The sequence below is a fragment of the Nomascus leucogenys genome, chromosome 2 (genome assembly GCF_006542625.1).
Source record: "Nomascus leucogenys isolate Asia chromosome 2, Asia_NLE_v1, whole genome shotgun sequence".
Taxonomy (NCBI): Eukaryota; Metazoa; Chordata; class Mammalia; order Primates; family Hylobatidae; genus Nomascus; species Nomascus leucogenys.
Window position 1 is genome coordinate 66,579,340 of NC_044382.1, and position 24,466 is coordinate 66,603,805.

Sequence of the window (24,466 nt, forward strand, 5' to 3'; positions counted from 1 at the left end):
ACCCAGGTATTAGTTTAAATACCAACAGTAACAGGTGTCTGCTGTAGTACAGTCAGCTCTTTTGGAAGTTGACCTAGGGTAAAAAATTGAGAGGTTAAGCCCAACAGCCTCAGTGAAGTGTGGAGCCTAGAAGAAGATGGCTGAAGATTAACGAAAATTGACCTGAATGGCTCAATAGCCATGTTTCATTTAAATGAGTGAAGAAAAACTTCAGGAAGACTTGAGAGATTTTAGTTAGCAGGTGAGGCATTGCATATTATGGTTATATGGTCTCTATGAAAAGACTTTAATGTGATTACCTTTTTTATTTAAAAAAAACTATGTGACATTAAAGTATATAAAATTGAATTTACAGCATGGTCATAAATAGACCGTTTTTTAAAAATTAAGAAAAGTTCATAACTATTTTACTAAATTGGAAATTTTAACTTAATTGTATGCAAATTAAAAGCTAACCATTCAGGGCTATTTATACGATGTGGCAGCGAATCCCTTCAGTTCAAATATCTGTGGTCAGCATTTTTGACCCATGCTACAGCATTTTTAGACAGCATGTCCAACCAATGTAACCACAGCAAAAAGAAAAAAAGTTATTGTTAAAACGAATTTACTTGCTGGTCACCATCAATAAGTCAAAAACTAGGAGGAAATAAAATATGTGACTCTATGCTAAGTTAACCCTGTATTTTCTTCCTCATGTCACACACATGTTCAGTGTCTCCTACTGATAAGTAGCACATATACATCATTTGTTAGGTAAAAAATAATCTGTATAAGGTGAACTTCAGGAGTAAATTCATTTATAGAATTGTAATCATTTAGTCCAATGATTAGTCATAACCAAAAATAATGTTTAAAAGATGTTCTTTTTATCTTTTAGAAGCAAAGAACTCTCAGAATCAGCCACGATGCTTTGATGGCAAATGGGGATGACTTAAACATGCAACTTAAAGAGCAGCGTTTAAAATGCTGCAGTCTTGAGAAACAATTACATTCTATGAAGTTTTCTGAAAGAAGAATAGAAGAGGTAAGCTCCCAAAGAGTTTAGCCATCTGTTGCATTACAACTTCTTGGTAACTGTTTTGAAAAAGTAAAATAGAGACATTTCAAAATTTTACTTATTTAAAATTATAAGTTATATACATGGTGTTTTGAGCACAGCAAAATATAGTAGTTAATATATGAATGGCAAATCAGTGTTTAACTGTACTTGCAAATATGGCAAGATCCACTGTTTACCCAAAGGATTAAAGATCCTTGAGTAAAATGAAACCAACATTTTGAAACTGATGCCAGATTACCTGTGGAACTTAACTTTCTCAACCATAACAGCTTATTAATCATTTGAGATACTAAAACAAAATAACAGGACGTTATCTGTTTCTGAGGAGATGGCTGTTGTATTCTGCAATATCAGTAATTTTGTGAAATTACCTAATTTTTTTTAGGAAGTTGTTTGAAAACTCATCTTCCTATTATCGTAGTATTTTCTGTAGCCTGTTAAGTTTGTTCCCAAGGAGAATGGAAGTGAAATAAGATGCCTGCATTCTGTTCTGATCTTGGGAGAATCTTTTACTGTCTCATACTAGCATCAAAAGAGAATTTTGAAAATGGAAATAAAGTTTAAGAGTACTCTGATCCACAGGGAAAAGTTGTGACTGCAAAATATACTTATGAATAAAACTTAAAAATACATACTAGAGTACAGAAATCTACATTTTAGTCAGAGGGATGTAATTATTACTCCATTTATTTCTGAAAATACTATTCATGGGCTAAAACAGTATGTAACTTTATTTGTTTATTCATTTATTCACAAAATGTGCTAGTAGCTATTTATAAATTTTAGATAATGTGAGAAATTGTATCTTCAGAGTAAATTGTGATTAACAACACAATTTGAACCATGAACCAAAAAAAAGTTAATCCTTTTAATTTTTTATGGGCTAATTGTAAATTAATACAAAATGAATATAATTACAGAAGTTATCATGGTGAAAAGTAAAAAATACTATGTTTCCCGGGACATAGCAAGCTCTTAACATATTCTTTAATGACTTCTGGCACATATTGCATAAAGCAGTGCATACGTTTCTACTAAATTAAAACAGGAATATTAATTTCACGTTTATCTAACAACTTGGAAAGAATCAATGCTGAATTAAATGCAGACAATATAAGTGGTCTGGTTAGCAGCTACCATTTAGCAATCGAGGTTAAAACATGTTAACCTCCTCTCATATAGAGTTTTTTTATGTTTTTTTTTTTTTACCCCCAAGTGGTTTTATATAACATTTACTTAATATGTAATTTTTTTTTCATTTTAGCTGCAGGATAGAATTAATGATTTAGAAAAGGAACGGGAACTTTTAAAGGAAAACTATGATAAACTTTATGACAGGTAAATCGTGATTCCATGTGTTCTTTCATTGTCTTGTTTGAGCTGTTTTATATGTAAGCATTTGCTGTTGTCAGAATAGATCATGTTGATCAAAGAATTAGCAACAAATGATAGCAAGGAATATGCAAACTGTATAAAGGAAATACAAGGTTTTTAAAGGCATTGGTAATAAGTTGTTTAACCTAAGCAGTAGCCTATCACCACTAAGAAAACCATATCACTTTGTTGCTAGTAAACTGCTATCATTTATTGAACACTAACTATAAACTGACACCGTGCTAGATACTCTACATTTATTGTTATAAATTGTTCACAGCACCCTGAAATGTATGTATTATAAATTCCCATTTTGCAGACAAGGAAGATGAAACAAAATTAAGTAACATTAAGAGGCACTTCCTACCTCTTTTTTTTGAGACAGTGTCTCAGTCGCCCAAGCTGGAGTACAGTGGCGCAATCGTGGCTCACTGCAGCCTCAACTTCCTGGGCTCAATCCTCCCACCTCAGCAGCCTGAGCAACTGGGACCACAGGCACACGCCACCATGTCAGACTAATTTTTTTAATTTTTTGGTAGTGATGAGTTCTTTCTATGTTGCTCAGGCTGATCTTGAACTCCTGGGCTCAAGGGACCCTCCTGCCTCAGCCTCCGAAAATGCTGAGATTACAGGGGTGAGCCGCTGCACCCAGCCCATACCTTTTAAATGTATAAAGTAATAGAGCTTGTATTTGAACCTCTTTTGGTCTCTTTCCTGGACTCCCCAGCTTATTAACCAAGAGTTATTCTGTTAGGGAAAAACAGAGGTGCTCACTTACAATTGTTTCTGTTCCTTATAAAGAGAAACACAAGCATCTTTATGAGGAGATATGCCTAATGCTTAATGACGAGTTAATGGGTGCAGCACACCAACATGGCACATGTATACATATGTAACAAACCTGCACATTGTGCACATGTACCCTAGAACTTAAAGTATAATAATAATAAAATAAATAAATAAAAAAGAGAAACACAAGCATCTTTATCTCAAGATACATTTTAAAGGGCTGCTTCAATTTTGTTTCTTAATCTACTTCATAATTATGGTATTTTAGAAATTAATCCTTTCTGGTAATATTAGAAACAAAATTATACTCCACATCTAAGTTTGGTTAAGTGTTACAGATATCTCTGTGTGTGTGTGTGTGTGTGTAATTTTAAGTCTTTTTAGTATATGATACTGATAATGATAAATATAGGTTTACGTGAAAGCAAATGTGATATATACTTAAATACATATGTTATAGCTGATATTCAACAGCTACTTCTACTGGTCATGTGCTGAAACCTCAGAAAATAACCATTTGAGCTACAAGTGCTTCTTTAACTTTTTAGCTTTTTCTCTTATTTTTTATCAATTAAATTTACGTTTTGTAAATTGAACAAATTATACCCAAGGAGTGTGGGGATAGGCTTTTATTTTGATTTACTTCTGAAAAGTTACCTAAATTAACGTAGGCATTATTTCAGTAGTTTGTATCATCTATGTTATTTACCTACTTGTGGGGACTATCTTTGTACAGTGACTGATTATATTAAGGGTTACCAACAGTAGATTCAGACACCAGTTAAAATCATATGTGTGTTTGAAAAGTTTAAATGTCAGTATACAAATTGCACAGTACCCTATTAGAGAAGATATCATCCCTCTTTTATAAATGAGGAAATTGGGATTCCAGAAAAATTAAGACTTGTGCAGAGTCACACAGCATTGCTGAGACTCTAGTTTAGAACTAAAACCTGGATATTTTCTAACTCTAAAGCTTGAATTCTTTTTTTGTTATGCTTCACTATCTGATTTTAATTGCATTGGAAAATTGTATATGTGGAAGGGAAACATTCATGGAATAACAGAACTGTTATACATCCAGAAATTCTTACTGATTTACATATATCTTCAGTATCTTACAATTTCAAATAACTTACATAGTCTAAATAGAAGAAAATAGTGCCATATGGCCATTACTTCCAAATTTTCTACTTCTCCCCAGTGTGAAAATTTGCTGAACATACTTACTTGGAATAAAAAAAAAATCAAACTTAGCTGGGAATAATGTATAAATGAAATTTTGAGAAAGTCACGTTTTTCTCATATTTACTTTCCCACCACAAAATGTATCTTTCCATATTAGAAGATGATCTAAGAGTATAAATTTGAAGGGTTTTTTTTTCAATGTTTTATGCTTGCGCTAACATTTTTTTCCTGTCACACTGAAAGCAGACTTCATTATGCTGCTCACACGTGAAGTTTATGTGAGATATATGGAAGTAAATGTGTGTAGTGAGTGTCAAAACATTTAATGTCAAAAGAAAAATTAATGTAACATAAGCACAAAACCCAGCAAACACACATAATAGTCAACAGAACTACAGAATTCTCTAATATAGTGTTTTTGAAATATATGATACATTTTAGAAGTGTAGTTGGAGAAATTCAACAAAAGTCTGCATTGTCTCTGAGATTCTTTACAGCTCTTTTGTTTCATGACACTGCTATTCATTATTGCCAACAACTAATGTTCATCAAAAACTACACATACTCCCTGTTTGCTTAGTCATAATGATAACATGTTTTTAAAAGGACAGCATTTGTTTGTTATTCAAAATTGACTAGTTTTCAGGAGAAAAATATGATTTGCAGATTGCATTCTCATCTTTCTTTTTCAAATGAAATTTTGAGTGTGTTTATTACTTGACTTATGACATATTAGAGAATCATCTGGGAAGATAAAACGCTCATGTTACTTTTTAGTGTGAGCCTTTTTTAATATGCTAAAACACTTTTGATACACTGCCAAGAAGTAAGTATAACTTTAAGAAATGTTTAGTTTAAAAGTTCAGAATACATTTTTTGCAATTATATCTTTCTATTGGGTCAGAGAGAAACTCTATACTGTGGTATGTAATACAGTATTATGTTATGCTATAATTTGGTAATGCTGTGCTTCACTTTTGAAGTTAGTTAGTGTTGGGGCCATGTAACTGATAAATGCAATGGTTCCTAAACTATAATGTATGCAAATAACCTGGAAAACTTATTAAAATGTAGATTTCACCACCTCTTCAGAGCTTCTTTGCCTATCCATCTGCACCCCTCCCTCTGCCCCCATACCATCCAACTCTGGTTCAGTTAATTTGAGACTGGGTCCAAAAAAATCTGTTGAATGTGATTTTGAGGTATTAACTCCTTGAGAGACACTAATACAATGTCTGTTTTTAAAAGGTATTCATCTAGTTTTTAAGATGATATTAACCTTTTTAAGAATCGGGTGGATCAAGTTTTTATTATGTGATAGTCATCTACTTCTCAAAATGTAAAAGAGCACTGCTGACACCCATAGATGCTCTGTGTTCTGTTTCTGTAAAGTGAGCATCTGTGCCCTGTAACCTTCCAGAAGCCATAAAATCTCATGTGATCAAATATGAGCAGCTTATGCTTCACAGAAATCAAACTCCAAGTACATTTGGGGCATCATCTTTCAGTAAGTGAAATATCCTGATGTAAATATGAATTTAATTTTCATTAGGCCCTAAAGTACCTATGATTTAAAAAAAAAAAACAAAAAAGGAGAGAGAGAGACAGGATCTTGCTCTGTTGTCCAGGCTGGAGGGCAGTGGCGCAATCATAGCTCACTGCAATCTCGACCTCCTGGACTCAAGCAATCCTCCCACCTCAGCCTCCCAAGTAGCTAGGACTACAGGCATGTGCCACCATACCTGTCTAATTTTCAATTTTATTATTATTTTTCATTGTTTTTTTGAGACAGAATCTCGCCCTGTCACCCAGGCTGGAGTATAGTGGCAGAGTCTTGGCTCACTGCAACCCCTGCCTCCCGGGTTCAAGCGATTCTCCTGTGTCAGCCTCCTGAGTAGCTGGGATTACACGTGTGTGCCACCATACCTGCCTAATTTTTGTATTTTTAGTAGAGAAGGGGTTTTACCATGTTAGCCAGGCTGGTCTCAAACTCCTGACCTCAAGTGATCCGCCCACCTCGGCCTCCCAAAGTGCTCGGATTACAGGCATGAGCCACCACACACCACACTCAGCCTTTAATTTTATTTTTTATAGAGATGGGATCTCTCTATGTTTCCTAGGCTGGTCTTGAACTCCTGGGCTCAAGCCATCCTCCTGCCTCAGCCTCCCGAAGCATTGGGATTACAGGCATGAGCCACTGTACCCAGCCACTGTCTATTTCTTTATGGATGATTTAGTTTATTCTTTCCTATCTCTCACATTAGGATGCCCTTGAACATTGAACAAATGGAATTTCTTCTATAAGAGGAAAGATCTTAGGAAGCAGATGAACTCTTTGGCTTTATTTAGATCTTTATAAGGTTTTGATCAAGGGTGTGTATTTACAGTATGCTGACCCATGTCTGCCAGTGGACATGCTGGTGACCACAAGCAGCAATGGGCATTCCATTGCAGGCTGACATTTGATCAGTCCTGCAACATCATGTAACAGTGAAATGTGTACAAAAACTAACTATGATCCCTCTTCAGTTGTCACTATAGGCAATATACAAAAACATTTTCATGAATAAAAAGTTCTCAAAGACTGTTCTCATATGTACACAGCCCTTACAAAGAAAATGGAGCCAGATGTGGTTCACCATTTATAGTTACACAGATGGCTCTAAGCATAGAGGAATACAGTAAATTCAAAAGGAATTCCTCATGAAACTCCAGTGGAATGTAATCCTAAATTTAGAGGGAAGATAGCAGTGGACTAAATTCAGATTGACTTATGCTGATTTACACTAGTATTTTGTGGGTTTGGAAAACCCAGGCCGCTAAATTGTTCTTAATTTAAACACATACAGCTTCTGATGTTTCTGCCAGATTAGCTGTTGGTGATCTTTTTGCTGGTACTAATGCTATTGGAACACTACTGTTTCTAATTTTTGGCGTCTGATATAATGTATGTTGTGCCTATTTCATCATGCTAATTTTTTTTCCGGGTGGTACATGTTTTTAATAAAATAAGACACATGCATATATATATATATATGTATATATATATATATATATATACACACACACACACACACATATAGATGTACTCACATTCATTTATATATATGGATGTGTTTGATATATACAATTTGGCCATACGTAGAAATTATATTTGTTCTTTATTTTAAAAGCAAACGTAAAAAGGAATATTATTTAGTATTTAAAGTACATATTTTATTTGGATTTCATTTAAGTCTAGGTCATTGTACCTTTGATAAAATCAACTTAAATAATTGGTATATAGATCCTATATTTTGTTAAGGTTCCATAAGTGAAATGAGAACACTGATAGAAGAAACATGTCATATTTAGAGAAGCTTCCATAATTCCATTTATTTTCAAGGTCATGTTATCTTAAAGGCAGTAAAATATTCAAAATGTGAAATGAATACACAATTTTTCTCTTTTGAAAAGCTATGCCTCCCACAAAAGTATCTTTTTTGGGATAAAAACTGAAGACTAGTTGGGAGCAACATTAAGGGCAATTTCCAGTAATATGTTTCTTTTCCATTTACTTCATCATCAGTAAAAAACCAGATTTTATAAGTTTTTGTTGTATTTACTGGGCTTAAAATAAGTAGAATGGTCAAAGCTGCTGATGATTATTCAGTCATATCAAGCTTCATAGATAATGGTTTTCTGCTGAAATTCAGATCAAAGATCAGTTTTTCTAAAACCTGGCTATCATCTGGGGAGCTTTCTAAAAATATGAATACCTGGGCCCTGGGATCTTCATTTTAAAATCTCCCTAAGTGTCCTTACTGCAGCTGGCCTACTACCAGTATTTAGGTCAGCGTTTAGGAACCACTGGCATAAACATATGTTTATTGTACACTTTCTGTGCGTTGTCTAGTTATTTTTCAACCGGTTCTTTCTTCTGATATGCTGGGTCTTGATTATTAGCAAATTTTAACCATGGTTTAAACTGCTTTACTTTTATTGAGGAGTAGTAATTCTATTTTCGTCATTCTTATCAGGCACAGCACTGGTTTTCATTCCAATCATGTGTTACAACTAAAACTGTTTTTAGCCTATTGTTTTTTGTTTTTTAACAAAGACTATATTATCACTACTTCTTAATCAATATCAGAAGTATTGTCTGGTGGTTCAATATGCTATCGTTTTGTGGCCAGTATTTTGTGAACATGTTATTATCACAGACTCTTTAAAAGTTTCACAGAATTAAAGATCAGGTGGAAAGTCCATTTTCTCTGTATTAAGAGGTTTGTATGTGGGAGAGAATGGTTTTGTCTGATGTCAATTGCTGAGGTTTGGAATTGTGGATTCCTCTGGAGTATGTACAGTATCTGAATTCCTTTACTAGTCCCACAAAAGCTGCACACTGCCAACTTTTCTGACTTTAGAGCTCTAAATTAAGGCCAGTTCCTTTGCTCATCCCACAAACTCTTTCATGTTCCCTAACCGCAGCCTGAGAAAGGCGCCTTGGTTTCAACAGCAGCAGACCAGCATATGTTTACTTAATTCCTAAGACATGATGACAGTGGTCTCTGTGCCACTAAAAGCTTTTCTCTTTATTATTTTCGGTTGAAGCTGATTTCCAAGCTTTCCTTGCATGTCACGTGTGTTTTGCAGTGCCTTCAGTGCTGCCCATGAAGAGCAATGGAAGTTAAAGGAGCAACAGCTGAAAGTACAGATTGCTCAGCTCGAGACTGCCTTGAAGTCTGACTTAACAGACAAAACTGAAATCCTTGACCGATTAAAAACTGAAAGAGGTACATTTGAAATAACCACTGCCTTACTCATTTCAGACATCTAATGTTTCTTCATTGAATCAGTCAGTACTTACTCTGGTGCCTACTGTTTGCCAGTATCCCTGCGATGTATAAGGGACAGACACAGTCATCCACTCTCATGAATTCAGTGGTTGCTCAAAATTTCTCTTACTCAGCCTAGTGTATATGCCAAAAGAATTGCTTTTTCTCAATAAGCTATTCTTATTTAGGTTGTTTTTAATTGTTCAATTTTCCTAAATTCTGAGCCTTTCTTTACTCAACAGTTGACAAGTATTTATTGAGCACCAGTTAGTGCTAGGTACTGTTATAATTTCTGGGGATACAGCAATGAATAGAAACAAAAGTCTTTCCCTCATGAAATATAAATTTAATAGGGAGAAACTAACAACAATTAAATAAATGTGTAATATGTGAGGTGGTGGCAAGTGTAATGGCACAAAAACTAGTGTAAGATGACAGAGAGTGGCAGAAATAGTAGCTTGCCATTTTTGAGAGTTCGAATAGGGAAAATCTCTGATGAGATGTCTAATTCTACTCTGTGACAGTGACCTTAAATACCAGGAAGCTTTGTGCCCCATGCTAAAATAATAATCACTAATAAGTTTCAGTATAAGTAACAGATCTCATAGAAGTAAAAGAATTATAATTAAAGAAGTCTGAATTTTACTGTGTTACACACACATAGATATACACACAAATGCACAACAGGGGAAATGAATTATTTGCTTTAAGTGTTATCTGTTTGCTCATGCCCTAGATAAACCGAGTCATGTGCTAAGAAGGTTGCTGCTTTTGAACACTTGCAATTCAGTTGCATGAGAATGTTTAAAAGTTTAATACACTCACTAAAAAACAGTTATGTTTCTAGTTAGTATTCTTATGTTTTTATTTAGACCACAATGCCATATTTCACTGACTATAAGGAACATTATCTTTTCATATTTTAACATCTCTAATATTGAGTTGCATCTTATAAGTGATGGCATTTTTAAATTTCAGTGTGACTTTTTTTTCACATTTTAGCAAGTCTGAAATTGGAACATATCTTATAATCAATGGAGTCTTAATTTCAGTGAAACACTCTAGGGCAATGTTTATTCACGAAGTGACTACATTTGATGATAGATTTTTTTTATGACTTTTTCTCTAGAAGACCGTGAGTGGAATAAAATGGTGATGACAGGTTTTCTGACCTGGTGGATTTTTTTTTAAGTTTTCATGTCAAAAATACATACAGTTCCTGATTTTAACGTGCAGTATCAAATACCTAACAGAGTGCTTTGCCTTAGTAATTGCTTGATAAATTATTGTTTAGGTAAAAATGTGGAAGTGCTCTATGTTCCCTCTCTCTTTTCCAAGAGCAGATAAATTGCCCATTCTTAAAGGGAAAGGAAATGAAATAAACCGTTTTTATTTCTGTGCTTTCTGTGTTTACTTAGATATCAAGAATTCTAAAGCTGTTATCTTTTGGATATCTGAACTGATCTTTGCAAAGAAGCTTTTCTTAAGGGGAGTAGAATCTTAGTATTTTTGTTAGACCTGTTTATTGTCGTTGAATTAATTCTGAGGGTTCTTACTAAGTATTACAGTTCTTAAGTTATTTTAGTTTATCTAATTTATTCCTCATCTTTTTTACTGGCTTTTTTATTATTTGGGAATTTTTAAAATAATAAAACTAACTCATGTACATTATGAAAAAGTCCAGTATGTAAATTAGAAAAATCAATCCCACAACCCACAAAATATTAGCAAAATAATCACTGCTAATATTTGATTTATGTCCTTTCAGAGTTATTTCTAAATGATAGATATAGTTTTATAATGTGCTTTTTTTGCTATATTGTAAAATCATTCCTTAATATCAATCTACATCAGAATCATTTATAATGGCCGTTACAGTTTTCCAGTGTGTGTATGTACCATGGATTATTTAACAATCTTGTATTGAATATTTAAATAGCTTCAATTTTTTTAAGTATCATAAACAGTTTCTTTCCACACAAATTTTTACACATTTATCCAATTATTTTCTAAAGAACAATTGCTAGAACTGAATCTTTACTTTTAATGCAACTATTACTTTCCAGTCATTTTTGTTTGAATACCTCAGATTTACAAGTCTAAGGATTTAAGTTTTTGTTTCTTTGTGGGAATGTAACAGTGGGTTATAAGAAAAATATTACAGCCTTTAACCATTTCTTCCAAGGAAATAATACACAAAAAAACGAAAACTGTCTATTTTAGAAAATCTTTTAATATTTAGAAAGTTCCATTTTGTATTACAGATTTTGAAATTGTTTAATTTTACTTTGAAGTGTCTTCATACATTTACCTTCTCATGTATCAAGTGTTCTTTGCTAGAAGATGTTTCCCTGGCTTCTTGTAGTCATTCATCTAACTGGCAAATTATTTTTAGAGAATACTCACCTCTTTATTCAAGGTACAAATTAGTTTCAGATTGTGTGAATATGTGGGGGAAGGATATGTAAATGCAGTTTGCATTTGGTTAATGCTTAAATTAACTGCATGTGTTTAAGGGCTTGCTTTTGAAAGTTCCTTTCTATCTTTAGCTGAAATGCATAATTCAGCATAATGCGTATGGTTATATTGATCACAGCTGAAGATATTAGCACAAAGGCACTCTGAAAATTGTTTAGTTGAATTGTTCTCTGCACTCTGCTTATTAATGGTGTGCTGGAAGAACATAATTTTAAAAGAGTGAAATGTTATCTCATTTGAATAAAATGCTGTTTAGCTTAACCTGCTTTTTGTCAAATCATAAGGTAAGGAGGTTATTTTTCATCTTGTACAGAGTGCTTTGATTTTGCCTATTATAATTCAGCAAGTATATTTCCTCTTTGAACTATAGCATTTCAGTACTTTTTAAAGACCCAGGAGTTATGTCCCAAATAAACAGTTTGAGAAAGGAAAAATGTAGTGGATAATTCTAAATAAAATTCAGTAGAAGGTAAGTTACAGGTACTCAGTAATGTCTTCTCCCACTAAGTTACTTTTCCACTAATAATGCCCTTGTTTAAAAAATATCAGTGAATGGAGATATTGTTGTTGAAACAAAAATTAGGAAAGGCTGGAAACATTTAAATAAATAAGTTTATTTCTACCTAATAACATATAGGAACCCTGCTCTGAAAAATTGAAAGAAAAGGAAAACTAGAACATAGAAATAATAATCAAAATACAGTGTGTCTGGATAAAGATGGAACAGTCATGTCCTTTACACTTTAGCTCACCCTTAGAAACCCTAAAATGTTTTGCTGGCCAGAGAATAAAATTATATTATCCTCAGTACCTTTGTTTTTACATACTTCGGACTATATTTGCCTTCTTTTTGTTACCTAACCATTCTATCTAGATGTCGTTTTAATTTAATCAACATACAGAGTCCCACTTACTTATTCTCTAACAAAAAAGTTTATCTCATATAAATCCATATTTATTATTCATCTGAATTTTTCGTTTAAAGACAAGTATTTAACCTATACCTTCAAAATTTTTAAGTATTGTTCACATTTGGATATTGTTTTCTTTTTTTTTTTTTTTTTTTTTTTTTTGAGATGGAGTCTTGTTCTGTTGCCCAGGCTAGAGTGCAGTGGTGCGATCTCGGCTCACCACAACCTCTGCCTCCCGGGTTCAAGCAATTCGTCTCCTGTCTCACCCTCCTGAGTAGCTGGCACTACAGGCGTGCGCCACCATGCCCAGCTAATTCTTGTATTTTTAGTAGAGATGGGGTTTCACTATGTTGACTAGGCTGGTCTTGAACTCCTGAACTCGTGATCCACCCACCTCTGCCTCCCAAAGTGCTGGGATTACAGGCATGAGCCATCGCGTCCAGCCTGGATATTCTTTACTTTAGTAAACTAGATATAAGCAATTTATACTCTAGGATAACCTTTTAATCTTCTATCAATAAGACAAAAGTGTTTATGCAGTATATTTAATTTTTTTTTTTTTTTTTTTGAGATGGAGTCTCACTCTATCGCCCGGGCTGGAGTGCAGTGGCGCGATCTCGGCTCACAGCAACCTCTGCCTCCCGGGTTCAAACAATTCTCCTGCCTCAGCCTCCTGAGTAGCTGGGATTACGGGCACATGCCACCATGCCCAGCTAATTTTTGTATTTTTAGTAGAGATGGGGTTCACCATGTTGGTCAGACTGGTCTCGAACTCCTGACCTCGGGATCCACCTGCCTCAGCCTCCCAAAGTGCTGGGATTATAGGCATGAGCCACTGCGCCAGCCTTGATATTAAAATGTCTCTGTATTGCCTAGGATCACAGGTTTTATTTTTTTATATTTTTATTTTTTTTACTTTTTAGACTGCCAAGAATTATATGACATTAAAAACATCCAAATTTATTCCTGTGTAATTTAACATTTTTATTTATATGTAGTATTTATAGCTTGAGAACACAATGCCTTATAAAAGTCAGAAACATATTTTTGTTTAAAATGCAGTCAGTATGCAAATGCATTTGTGCAAAGAATTCTTGGCAAATGTGTTCATATTTTAAGAAAAGGAAACAAAAATGTACAACATAAATTGAAGACTTAGGATAAACATAAATGGTTGAGAGCAGAATGAAATTGGTAGAGATACTTTAGATGACATGGCTTAGAGTTAGTCCACAGAGAGTCAACAAAGGTGGATACCTGAGTGCGACAGTGAGCTCTAGCAAAGAGTACACTTAAGAATGTGAGATTATCAAATACTGCGGATTTGTTCACTAGCTATTACGCTTTTTTAAAAAAAGCTAAACATGTTTAATGCAGGGAGTGAAAAATTAGTCTCTTTATAAATTTGCTGTCTTCTAAATTCTACTCTACTCTCCTGCTTGTGGGTCATAGCAACTGAGTACCTAGACAAGCATAACCATTATTCCATTTCTTAGCACTAGCTCCAAGTCCATTCCGACTGATTAGTAGCATGAAGTCAGTGAATAAAGAACACATATGAATTTATTTATTTTGGGGGGACAGGGTCTTGCTTTGTCGCCCAGGCTGGAGTACAGTGGCACAATCATGACTCACTGCAGCCTCAACTCCCCAAGCTCAACTGATCCTCCCACCTCGGCCTCCCATGTAGATGGGACTACAAGCATGCCCAGCTAATTTTGTTTTAATTTTTTTTTTTAAGAGATGAGATCTCCCTGTGTTGCCCAGACTTATCTCAAACTCCTGGACTTAAGGGATCCTCCTGCCTCAGCCTCCCAAAGTGCTGAGATTATAGGCATAAGCCACCATGCCCAACCCATATGAATTATTATTGATACCACCATGCATGGCTTAAGAATCCAGTCCTTCTAATGTAATAGACCTGTTGGAAGTATGGTTGACTAAATACAGATTCAGAATTTCCTTACTTTTTAATTTTTTTATTATGGATTTAGAGGGTACAAATGCACATGGGTATATTAGATAGTGGTGAAGTGTGGACTTTTAGTGTAACCATCACTCGAATAATGTACATTATACCCAACAGGTAATTTCTCATCCCTCACCCCCCTGCCATGTTCTGGAAATTACCTTGTTTTAATAAAAATACTGTATGCTAAGTTGGGAAAATAAAATTCAAAGATGTCAATTCAAAAACTAAAAGACAATTTTTTTTTCACATGCTTTTCAGGACCCTTAATAAGTAAGTAAAAAATCATAGATTTAGAAACACATTTTCTCAGGTATTTTAAATAGAACATTCCTTTGAAGTCCCAGAGGCCCCAATTTCCTTATATTAATACTGTGAACTTATGTCTTGGGTTTTTGATGAGCAAGTGAATCATATGGTAGACACATGATAGTGTTCATTTATTCCTCATTCCCCTGCTGTCTTTGTCGAGGTGCTAGCTCCGTTTCCCTTCTGACCAGAACAATACTAGATCAAGATTGGTGTGTAAGAGGAATTAAAGTAATTTGAAATGTGTTCTTAAACCTGATTTTTACTTACCTTTCCAATTGTGTGGACTTTATTTTTAAGATCAAAATGAAAAACTCGTTCAAGAGAATAGAGAACTACAGTTACAGTATCTGGAACAAAAGCAACAACTTGATGAACTTAAAAAACGCATGAAATTGTACAACCAGGTGAATTATTTCCTTGTTTAAGAAATAAAACTCAGAATTTTTATCTCAATATTTTATGCATAGAGAAAGCACTATACTACAAAGCAAAAGAATACAGATACATTAATTACTCAGTTTATTAACTCATGCTATCAGGTAGTTTATGTTCCATAGGGACATTTTGAAGCGCTGGAATGTCTTGTAGACTTAGTTTGTTAGTTCATGGCATCAGTCAGTTTACGTTTCATGAGGATAATTTGAATACTTGGAATGTCTCTTGTATTTTCCATTCATAACTCATTGTGAGCTTTTACTTAATCTACTGCAGGAGAATGATATTAATGCTGATGAACTGAGTGAAGCTCTCCTACTTATAAAGGTAAGGTTCTGAACTTCATCATGATTTTCATGTCTGCATACAACTGTTTCAGCATAATGATGACCCTTATCTGTAACCCTTACATTTGGAGAATGAATTATTCTTGCATCTTCTGAAACTTAGTACATCTTTTACAAATATATATGTAACATGTCAACACTACTAAGACTCAGGAAAGTGGTCAGGTGACATTTAGTCATAGCATATACATATTTCATAATGACATCAAAGTTTCATTAAACCAGACCTCAAAAACTCTCATTTAAAGCACTTTCTTTAATTATAACAAACATTTTACTTTTATCTACTTCACTATTTAACTCATCAACAATTTTCTGCCCAAAGAGACCTTGACGCACACCCTGTTAAGGAAAATATTGAATTATAAGTACCTCAGGAAGATAATTTTTAATTCTAGAATATTCTGTTATTTACAAGACACACAAAAAACACTTCTTTCCTTTTAAATAACAGTGTAGATTTTAATCAAATGAAGAAATAAAAATAAATGTACATGATTCTTTTATATGTCATAAAGTAACAAACTATTTTTTGATTTCTCTATAACTGTTCCAATTGTCTATCCAAATATTTGAATTTGATTAACAGGTAAATTTCATTTTTTCCATCAGGAATGAAGCAGTCCTGATATATATATCAGGACTTCCTTTATCTGTTTTCAATTAATGAAATTGAAAATTGATGAATCAATGAATTGTTTATTGATACATCTATATTCATAAAATCACATCTTAGAAATTTTTGTTTCAGTCATAAAACATGTTTTTATTTTAGGCTCAAAAAGAACAAAAAAATGGAGACCTTTCCTTTTTAGTGAAAGTAGATAGTGAAATTAATAAAGATCTAGAACGCTCTATGAGAGAGCTGCAAGCAACTCATGCAGAAACGGTGCAAGAGCTGGAAAAGACAAGAAACATGCTAATTATGCAACACAAAATTAATAAAGATTATCAGGTAATGTAATACACTAAATGGGGAGAGTAATTTTTCTATAATATTCTGCTGATGATTTATTTTCTAAATACCGTATGTTATCACCTGTTATCTATTAACATCTATTGTAATCTATTAACATATCATGTCTCTGGAATGTAGCCTTATAACTAGGTACTTAGTTAGAATAAATAGTTTTAAAACAAATAATGTGGGGTTTTTTTTGGTTTTTTTTTTTTTTTTTTTTTTTTTTGAGGCAGAGTTTTGCTCTTGTCACCCAGGCTGGAATGCAGTGGCACGATCATGGCTCACTGCAACCTCCGCCTCCCAGGTTCAAGTGATTCTCTTACCTCAGCCTCCCGAGTAGCTGAGATTACAGGTGCCGCCACCACGCCCAGCTAATTTTTATATTTTTAGTAGAGACATGGTTTCACCATGTTAGCCAGACTGGTCTCTTAACTCTGACCTCAAGTGATCCACCCACCTCGGCCTCCCAAAGTGCTGAGATTACAGGCCTGAGCCACCATGCCCTGCCACAAATAATGTTTTTAAAGTCCCTGATTTTAGGGAATGAGTAGTGGCAATGAAATCACCTTTGTTAGCTTTAGCACATTCTGCAAGTGAGTTATAGTTATCCTGAAGTCATGCCATAACTGTATTGTCTTAGCTTTTAACAAAATGAAAACACATCTCCATAAAAGGGAATCTGGAGTTTTATCTTTCTTCTGATTTGTGAATATTGCCAAGCATAATTTTCTAAAGTGTAAGCTATTTGAGGTCAGGAAACCATGGTTCATAGCTCCTACTATTTCCAGGATCTAAAAAATGCTTGAATCATAGTTGCTTTGAATAATGAAAATAGAACTAATCATAAATATTAGAACTTATTATCTCTTATTTTGTAGATGGAGGTTGAGGCAGTGACCCATAAGATGGAAAATTTGCGGCAAGATTATGAACTCAAAGTGGAACAGTATGTTCATCTTCTTGATAACAGGGCTGCACGTATCCATAAACTAGAAGGTACAACATACACGATTTTTTGGTCCACAGTAACTAGAGGAATGGATTTTATAACAGTTGATAATGTCATCCAAATCTGCACTTACAGTGTATTTTTGCTGTGTTTACCCCTAATTCATAGCTAGCTCACTGCAGCTTTGACCTCCTGGGTTCAAGCACTACTCCTAACTTTTAATTTTTTTGTAGAGCTTATGTTGCCCAGGCTCATCTCAAACTCCTGGGCTCTAATGGTCCTCCCGCCTCAGCCTCTCAGAGTATTGGGATTACAGGCGTGAGCCACTGCACCCGGCCTTGATTCTTTTCTACTCAGGAATTTTTAGTAATTCCCTACTGCTTTTTAAATTCAGTGTTGCAAGCAAGATTTCAAAGTACTTCATAAATTACTACAGTCTCAAATTTGCCACCACCTTTTAATTTCTCTTCTAAGCAACCTGTGCACCTCAGCCAAACAGGTCCTCCGCCTGCTCTTTGCAGATATGTCATGCTCAGGCCCACTGCCATGCCTTTTTTCTTGCTGTTTGCTCTGCCTAAACCTCCTTTCTACCATGATTCCAAGATACACACTTCCCTGCTTTGAAACCTAACACAATATTCACCTGTGCTAGGAAGCTGGTTCTAATTATTCCTAGCTATCTCTCTACTTGAAGTCCTTACAGTGATTTTTAGACTTTAGCAAGTAGGAAAATCACTTGAGGAACTCGTTTAAAATGTAGTTTCCTGGGCCCTACCCCTAGAGGTCCTGGGGCGCATCCTTTTTTATACTGTATTTAGAAGTAACTGCAAGCTATTCAGATGCAGGTGCAAGAAGACTACATGTTGAAAAAAACTAGCTCAGCACTTACCAACCCAGTTTTCTTCTCATGTACTCAAAAGCTGTATGTTTGGGGAGCATATAAGTGTTCTTCAGCTGTTGGAATTTTGCATATTCTCCATAACCACAATGTAAGTTCTACAGTGATAAGTACTTTGTCTCTCTTTCATGAAAGTCCATGTCCACTGCGTACCATACTTACTTCAGTGGTCTATGCCAGCAGTAATTTTACACTCTTAAAACTTACTGAGGTTCGAGAAGGCCTTTATTCGTGAGTTATACTTAATTGATATTTATCATAACAAATTAAAAGTGAAAAAAAGTTTAAATATTTTTAATTTGTTAAAATAATAACAAACTTACTGCATGTTAACATAAGTTACAGTACTTATTTAAGTTATAGTTTCCAAAACAAAAAAGTACTTCAAGAAGAGGGACATTGTTTAAAATTTTTTAAATTTTTAACATTTCGCAAATCTTTTTAGAGACTGGCTTAATAGAAAACAGCTGGATTTTTATATCTGCTTCTGCCTTTAATCTGTTATGATATCACACATCATGTAACCTCCAAGAAACTCCATTATACACTTGTGAGAGGATAAAAATGAAAAGGGCAGATTATATTTTACCATTATTATAAAAATAGTTGTGACCTCACAGATCCCCAAAATGGTTTCAGAGACCATCAGCGGTTTCCAAACCACACTTTGAGAAACTCTGATCTGGGTAGAAGAGCTCAATAAATATCTTTATCTGACGAAGCAGGGTTTTCCAAAACTCAAGGAGCAATGTGTACCTTTTGTTCCAAGTAGTACTCAATAAAAATTTGTTTAATGGAATTTTCTTGGTTAAAAGGGAGGTCACAGTGTTTGGGATTTTCATTCCTTTCAAGTCTTACTAAATTTTAACCATCATATTTTATCTGTCCTCTCAATTCATTGATTCACTCCATAAACATGATCAAGCCCCTAATGCATCCTAAGCAAAGTGCTGGGCAGGGAGAATACAAATAGGAAAAACCGAGGCACCACCCTCATGGAACTCCTAAGATGTTGACGAGTAAATAAATGCTTATGTTTTACTATGAAGAGTGTAAAGCTAAGAAAATCTAAAAGTATCAAGGAAACATTGAGGAGAGAATGCCTGTTTCTACCTCAAGATTCAGGGAAGACTTCACACAGTAGGTATGGAGTCTTTAAAGATGACAGAATTCACTACTAAGTAAAAATAATATAAGGCATTCCAGGCAGTAAGCAAAGCAGGGAAAGATGCCCTAAATATGAAGTATTGCGGTACATTTGAGAAACTGCACCGTAGATCCATCCAATTGGAATTCAGGAAAGTCAAAAAAGGAGGAGAACCTGGAGATAAAGCTATAAGGAACAAAATTGTGAAGGCCCTGTTTTCACCCTGATTGATGAGGTAGAACCTTATTTACCTGAAGAACCACAGAGGGATTTTAAAGTAGGGAGTGATACACTCAGAATTGCATTTTGGAGATTATGCTACAGGTATTGAGGAGAAAGAGGAAGATTTGAAGGAAGGAAGCATTTTGAGTTCCATAATAATCTAGGTAGTAAACTGAAAATATAAAATTAGGTACAGTGGAAATAGAACAAGAACAAATGTGTTGAAGAGTTAGGAAATAGTATTGAATAGTAGCGACCCTATAGATGTGAGGCAAATAAAAGAAAAAGAGTTGCTGTTTTATGATAGTCTCAAAAAAAGAAAACGGGGAATCGAGGCTGACTCTCTGAGATCTAGCTTGGGCAACTGGATGAATGAATGAATCATCACTTGAGATTTAAAGTACAGAAATAGCTAGAAGACAATATGGGCTAGGCACTGTGGCTCAAGCCTCTAATCCCAGCACTTTGGGAGGCTGAGGCAGATGGATTACTTGAGGCTAGGAGTTGAAGACCAGCATGGCCAACGTGGCGAAACCCCATCTCTACTAAAAGTATTTAAAAAATTAGCCGAGTGTGGTGGCAGGTGCCTATAATCCCAGCTACTCGGGAGGCTGAGGCAGGAGAATCGTTTGAACCTGGGAGGCAGAGGTTGCAGTGAGCCGAGATTCTGCCACTGCACTCCAGCCTGGGTGACAGAGTGAGAATCTGTCTCAAAACAAACAAAAAAACAAGACAGTATGATATATTCTGTTTTGAATATGTTGTGCGGGATATCTAGATAGGTAGAGGGTTAAACAAAACATTAGAAATATAGGAATGGAGTTGAGAAGATAAATATGAATTTAAAATAGTAATATGGAAGCCTTTAGCATATTAATAATGACAAAAGTCATAAAAGTTGATGAGATCACTCATGAGAATATGTAGACTAAGAAAATAATTAAAAACAGAAGCCCAGAAAACTAGCAGAGGAAGAGAAATCCCAAAAGAATGAGAAGAAGGATAGGAGGAGAAGCAGAGGAGATGACGACATGGAAGCCCAGGTAAGACAGAGTTCACTAATGGGAGATTGTCATCAGTGTCAATAAAGTGTCAGTAAAGAAATCAAGTAATACAAGGATCAGCATTCGTTGCATCTAGCAATTAATTGATTATTGGTGGCTTTTTCTGGAGCAGTTTCACAGAAAAGCAAGGCAGATATTCACGTTGGTGATATTTGGTTGGCCTATGTATATAACGGTGAAACCATCATCATGATCGGGATAATAAACTTATCCATCACCCCACAAAGAAGAAAAGTATAAATCTTAATAAGTTAAAGGAAAGGAGGCGGCAGAAAGAGAGACTGACTTTATAGTAAAGAAGACAATGGGTGGAGCAGAGACAGGGAAGCAGGTGAAATCCAGTTAGTTACTTTAGCTGTTCATTAAGAGGGCTTTTTTTCTTTTGATATTTTTCTCTCCTTTTTCCTGGCTTAGGCTATATTAAAACTGAAGTTGCAATTTTCTTGCCGCCTAATAAGTGATGTCAAAACAGAAATGATAAATTTTTGTACGACAAAGTATTATTTACAGAAAAACAGTGTAGTCATAGAATTTAAAATAGAGACTGTTCACCAGAAGTACTCATTCTTACCACTTCAAAAGCCAGTTTTCATTTTCTTATGTCAATATTTTGAAATCTTTAAACTGTGTGTCTTCTCTTGCAGCCCAATTAAAGGATATTGCCTATGGCACCAAGCAGTACAAATTTAAACCAGAAATCATGCCAGATGACTCTGTTGATGAATTTGATGAAACCATCCACTTAGAACGAGGCGAAAATCTATTTGAAATCCATATCAACAAAGTAACCTTTTCTTCTGAAGTTTTACAGGCATCTGGAGATAAAGAGCCTGTCACTTTCTGTACCTATGCTTTCTATGATTTTGAACTACAGACAACTCCTGTAGTGCGAGGCCTTCATCCCGAATATAACTTCACTTCTCAATATCTTGTTCATGTTAATGACTTATTTTTGCAATATATTCAGAAGAATACTATCACCCTTGAGGTCCACCAAGCTTATAGCACAGAATATGAAACAATTGCAGCATGTCAATTAAAATTTCATGAAATTCTTGAAAAAAGCGGCCGAATATTTTGTACAGCAAGTTTGGTTGGTAAGTACAATGTATAAGCTTTGGGTGTTTGAATTACTAATTTGGTTTATATATCGTTATGGTACTCTACATTACTATCTTTTCTTGTATATTAAAGGTGCCTTTAGAGCAAGGACAACGTTCTTTACCCACAGTTAATTGGACTATCTTAAACGTCACTGATGCCGAGCACAGTGGCTCACTCCTTTAATCCCAGCACTTTGGGAGGGCGAGACAGGTGAATCACTTGAGGCCAGGAGTTCAAGACCAGCCTGACAAATACAGCAAAACCCCGTCTCTAGTAAAAATACAAAAATTAGCCAGGTGTGGTGGTGCATGCCTGTAATCCCAGCTACTTGGGAGGCTGAGGCAGAATTGCTTGAACCTGAGAGGCATTGGTTGCAGTGAGCTGAGATGGCGCCACTGCACTCCAGCCTGGATAACAAGAGCGAAACTCCATCTCAAAAAAAAAATATCATTGTTGATGTCAGTACAATGACTATTAATTTTTTAAAACTTTTAACTTCAGATGTTTCTCGTATTGATACTCTGTTTGGCTAAATTATGTAATTTATTTATAAATAAATTAATTTATGTATTGAACTGTGGTTTAAGTTCATAATAATACTTTAAATTATTTATAGTTTAATAGTTATAACTATTATAAATAATAATATAAGCTATTTATAAAATTATTAATTTTTTAAGACCTTAAGTTATCACTGTTAGTAGGCACTGGGAATACGGTGGTCAGTGGTAAATAAGACAGAGAAAACTACCCCCTGTAGCTTACCTTCTAGAGAGGAATACAGGCAATACAGAACAGTTAATCAGAGCAAGAGGCTAAAGGGAGAAATGTCAGGTTGCAAATTCAGGTAAGGGCTTCTCTGAGGGAGTAGCATTGGTAAAGAATGAAGACCCATGCCAGGATCCAGGGAAAGGATGTTTCAGGCAGAGGCAATAGCAAGTGCAAAAACCTGAGGGAGGAGCAAGCCTGACGGTGGGAGGAACAGCAGGAAGCCCAGTGGCTGCAGCAAAGGGGGGATTCAAGTGATAGGCAGGGCCAGATCATATTGCAGAGCCTTGTAGGTCAGAGTGAGGAGTTTGGATTTTCTGGGCTTTTAGAAAAATCACCCTGAGTGCTGTGGAAAGAATAGTCTGAAGCAAGCAAGAGGGAAAATAGGACCATTCTCAGGCTATTGCACTGATCAAGGAAAGACGATGGTGGCTTGGATTAAGATGGTAATGAAAGTGGCGATAAAAAGTAGTCATATTCAGTACATATTTTATTAACTTCTCCTTCAAGATTTGCTTATCAGTTGAATGTGTGATAATGAGGGAAATGGATGAAGTAAGAATTTCTGGCATCAGCAGCTAGAAGGATGGTGATGCCATTTACTGAGATAGGGAAAACTGGGAAAGGAGCACATCTGATAAAGAAAATCAAGAATTCTGTTTGGACAAGTTAAGATTGACCCACCTATTAGACATCCAAGTGGTGAATGTCAGGCTGGTGGCTGGACACACCAATCTGAAAGTAAGGGACAGAGATATAAAAGTGGGAGTTGTTAGCATATAGAATATATTTTAAGCCATGAGCATAGATAAAATCACATAGAGAGTGAATGTAAATAAAGGAAAGAAGGTGGCCAAGGACCAAGCCTTGGGAAACTCCAAAATTAAGGCTTCAGGAAGAGGAGGAAAAGCCAGCAAAAGAAACTGAGGATTGGCCAGTGATGTAGGAGGAAAACGAGTCTGTGGTACCCCAGGGACCAAGTGAAGAAAGTATTTGAAGAAGCAAGGAGGGTGACTTAGGGTCTTAGGATGGATTTTATTTTATTAATTGAGTGATTGATTGCATAGGTAGTATATTCACATGACTCAAAAATCAAAAAGACATCAATGTCTACCTCCCTCCCCTTTTCCTTAGCCACCCTGGGTCCCCTCACCAAAGGCTGCACGTTCTTTCAAAGATTTTTGTTTGTTTGGGGTGTTTTTTCATTAAGCCAGGGTCTCACTCTGTTGCCCAGGCTGGTCTCGAGCTCCTGGACTCAAGCAGTGCCCCCACTTCAGCCTCCGAAAGTGCTGGGATTACAGGCATGAGCCTGTAAAGAAAGATCTTTTATGCATATACAAGCACATATATATTACATTAATATTATTCTTTTAGGACTTATTTTTAAATGATGACTTCTGTCATAGTGTGTCTTGTGCTGCTGTAACAGAATACCTAAGTCCAGTATCAAGGTGTTCACATCTGGTAAGGGCCTTCTTGCTGCAACATGGCAGAAGGTTAGAGGGTGGGAGCGAGCAAGAAGGGGTCAATTTCAGCCTTTTATAATGGCACCAATCCTACCCATGAGGGTGGATCCCTCATGGCCTCATCACCTCTTAAAGGTCCTACTCGTAATACTCTTAATGATAATTAAATTTCAGCATGAGTCTTCGAGGGTACAAACATTCAAA

General features: G+C 35.3%; 1 protein-coding gene across 7 annotated transcripts in view; it reads left to right on the top strand.

Annotated features, from left to right (window-relative positions):
* RPGRIP1L (RPGRIP1 like) overlaps positions 1–24,466 on the top strand; it is a 101,412-nt gene that overhangs the window by 28,274 nt on the left and 48,672 nt on the right. For 6 of the 7 annotated variants that reach the window (XM_030796972.1, XM_030796997.1, XM_030797010.1 and 3 more), the window contains exons 8-16: positions 881–1,027; positions 2,328–2,401; positions 9,050–9,189; positions 14,851–14,862; positions 15,199–15,305; positions 15,613–15,663; positions 16,459–16,638; positions 17,523–17,640; positions 21,569–22,021. In XM_030796972.1, the coding sequence (XP_030652832.1) occupies positions 881–1,027; positions 2,328–2,401; positions 9,050–9,189; positions 14,851–14,862; positions 15,199–15,305; positions 15,613–15,663; positions 16,459–16,638; positions 17,523–17,640; positions 21,569–22,021 (1,282 nt within the window). The remainder of the gene's footprint in view (positions 1–880; positions 1,028–2,327; positions 2,402–9,049; positions 9,190–14,850; positions 14,863–15,198; positions 15,306–15,612; positions 15,664–16,458; positions 16,639–17,522; positions 17,641–21,568; positions 22,022–24,466) is intronic. The other variant, XM_012504631.2, reaches the window with a different exon arrangement.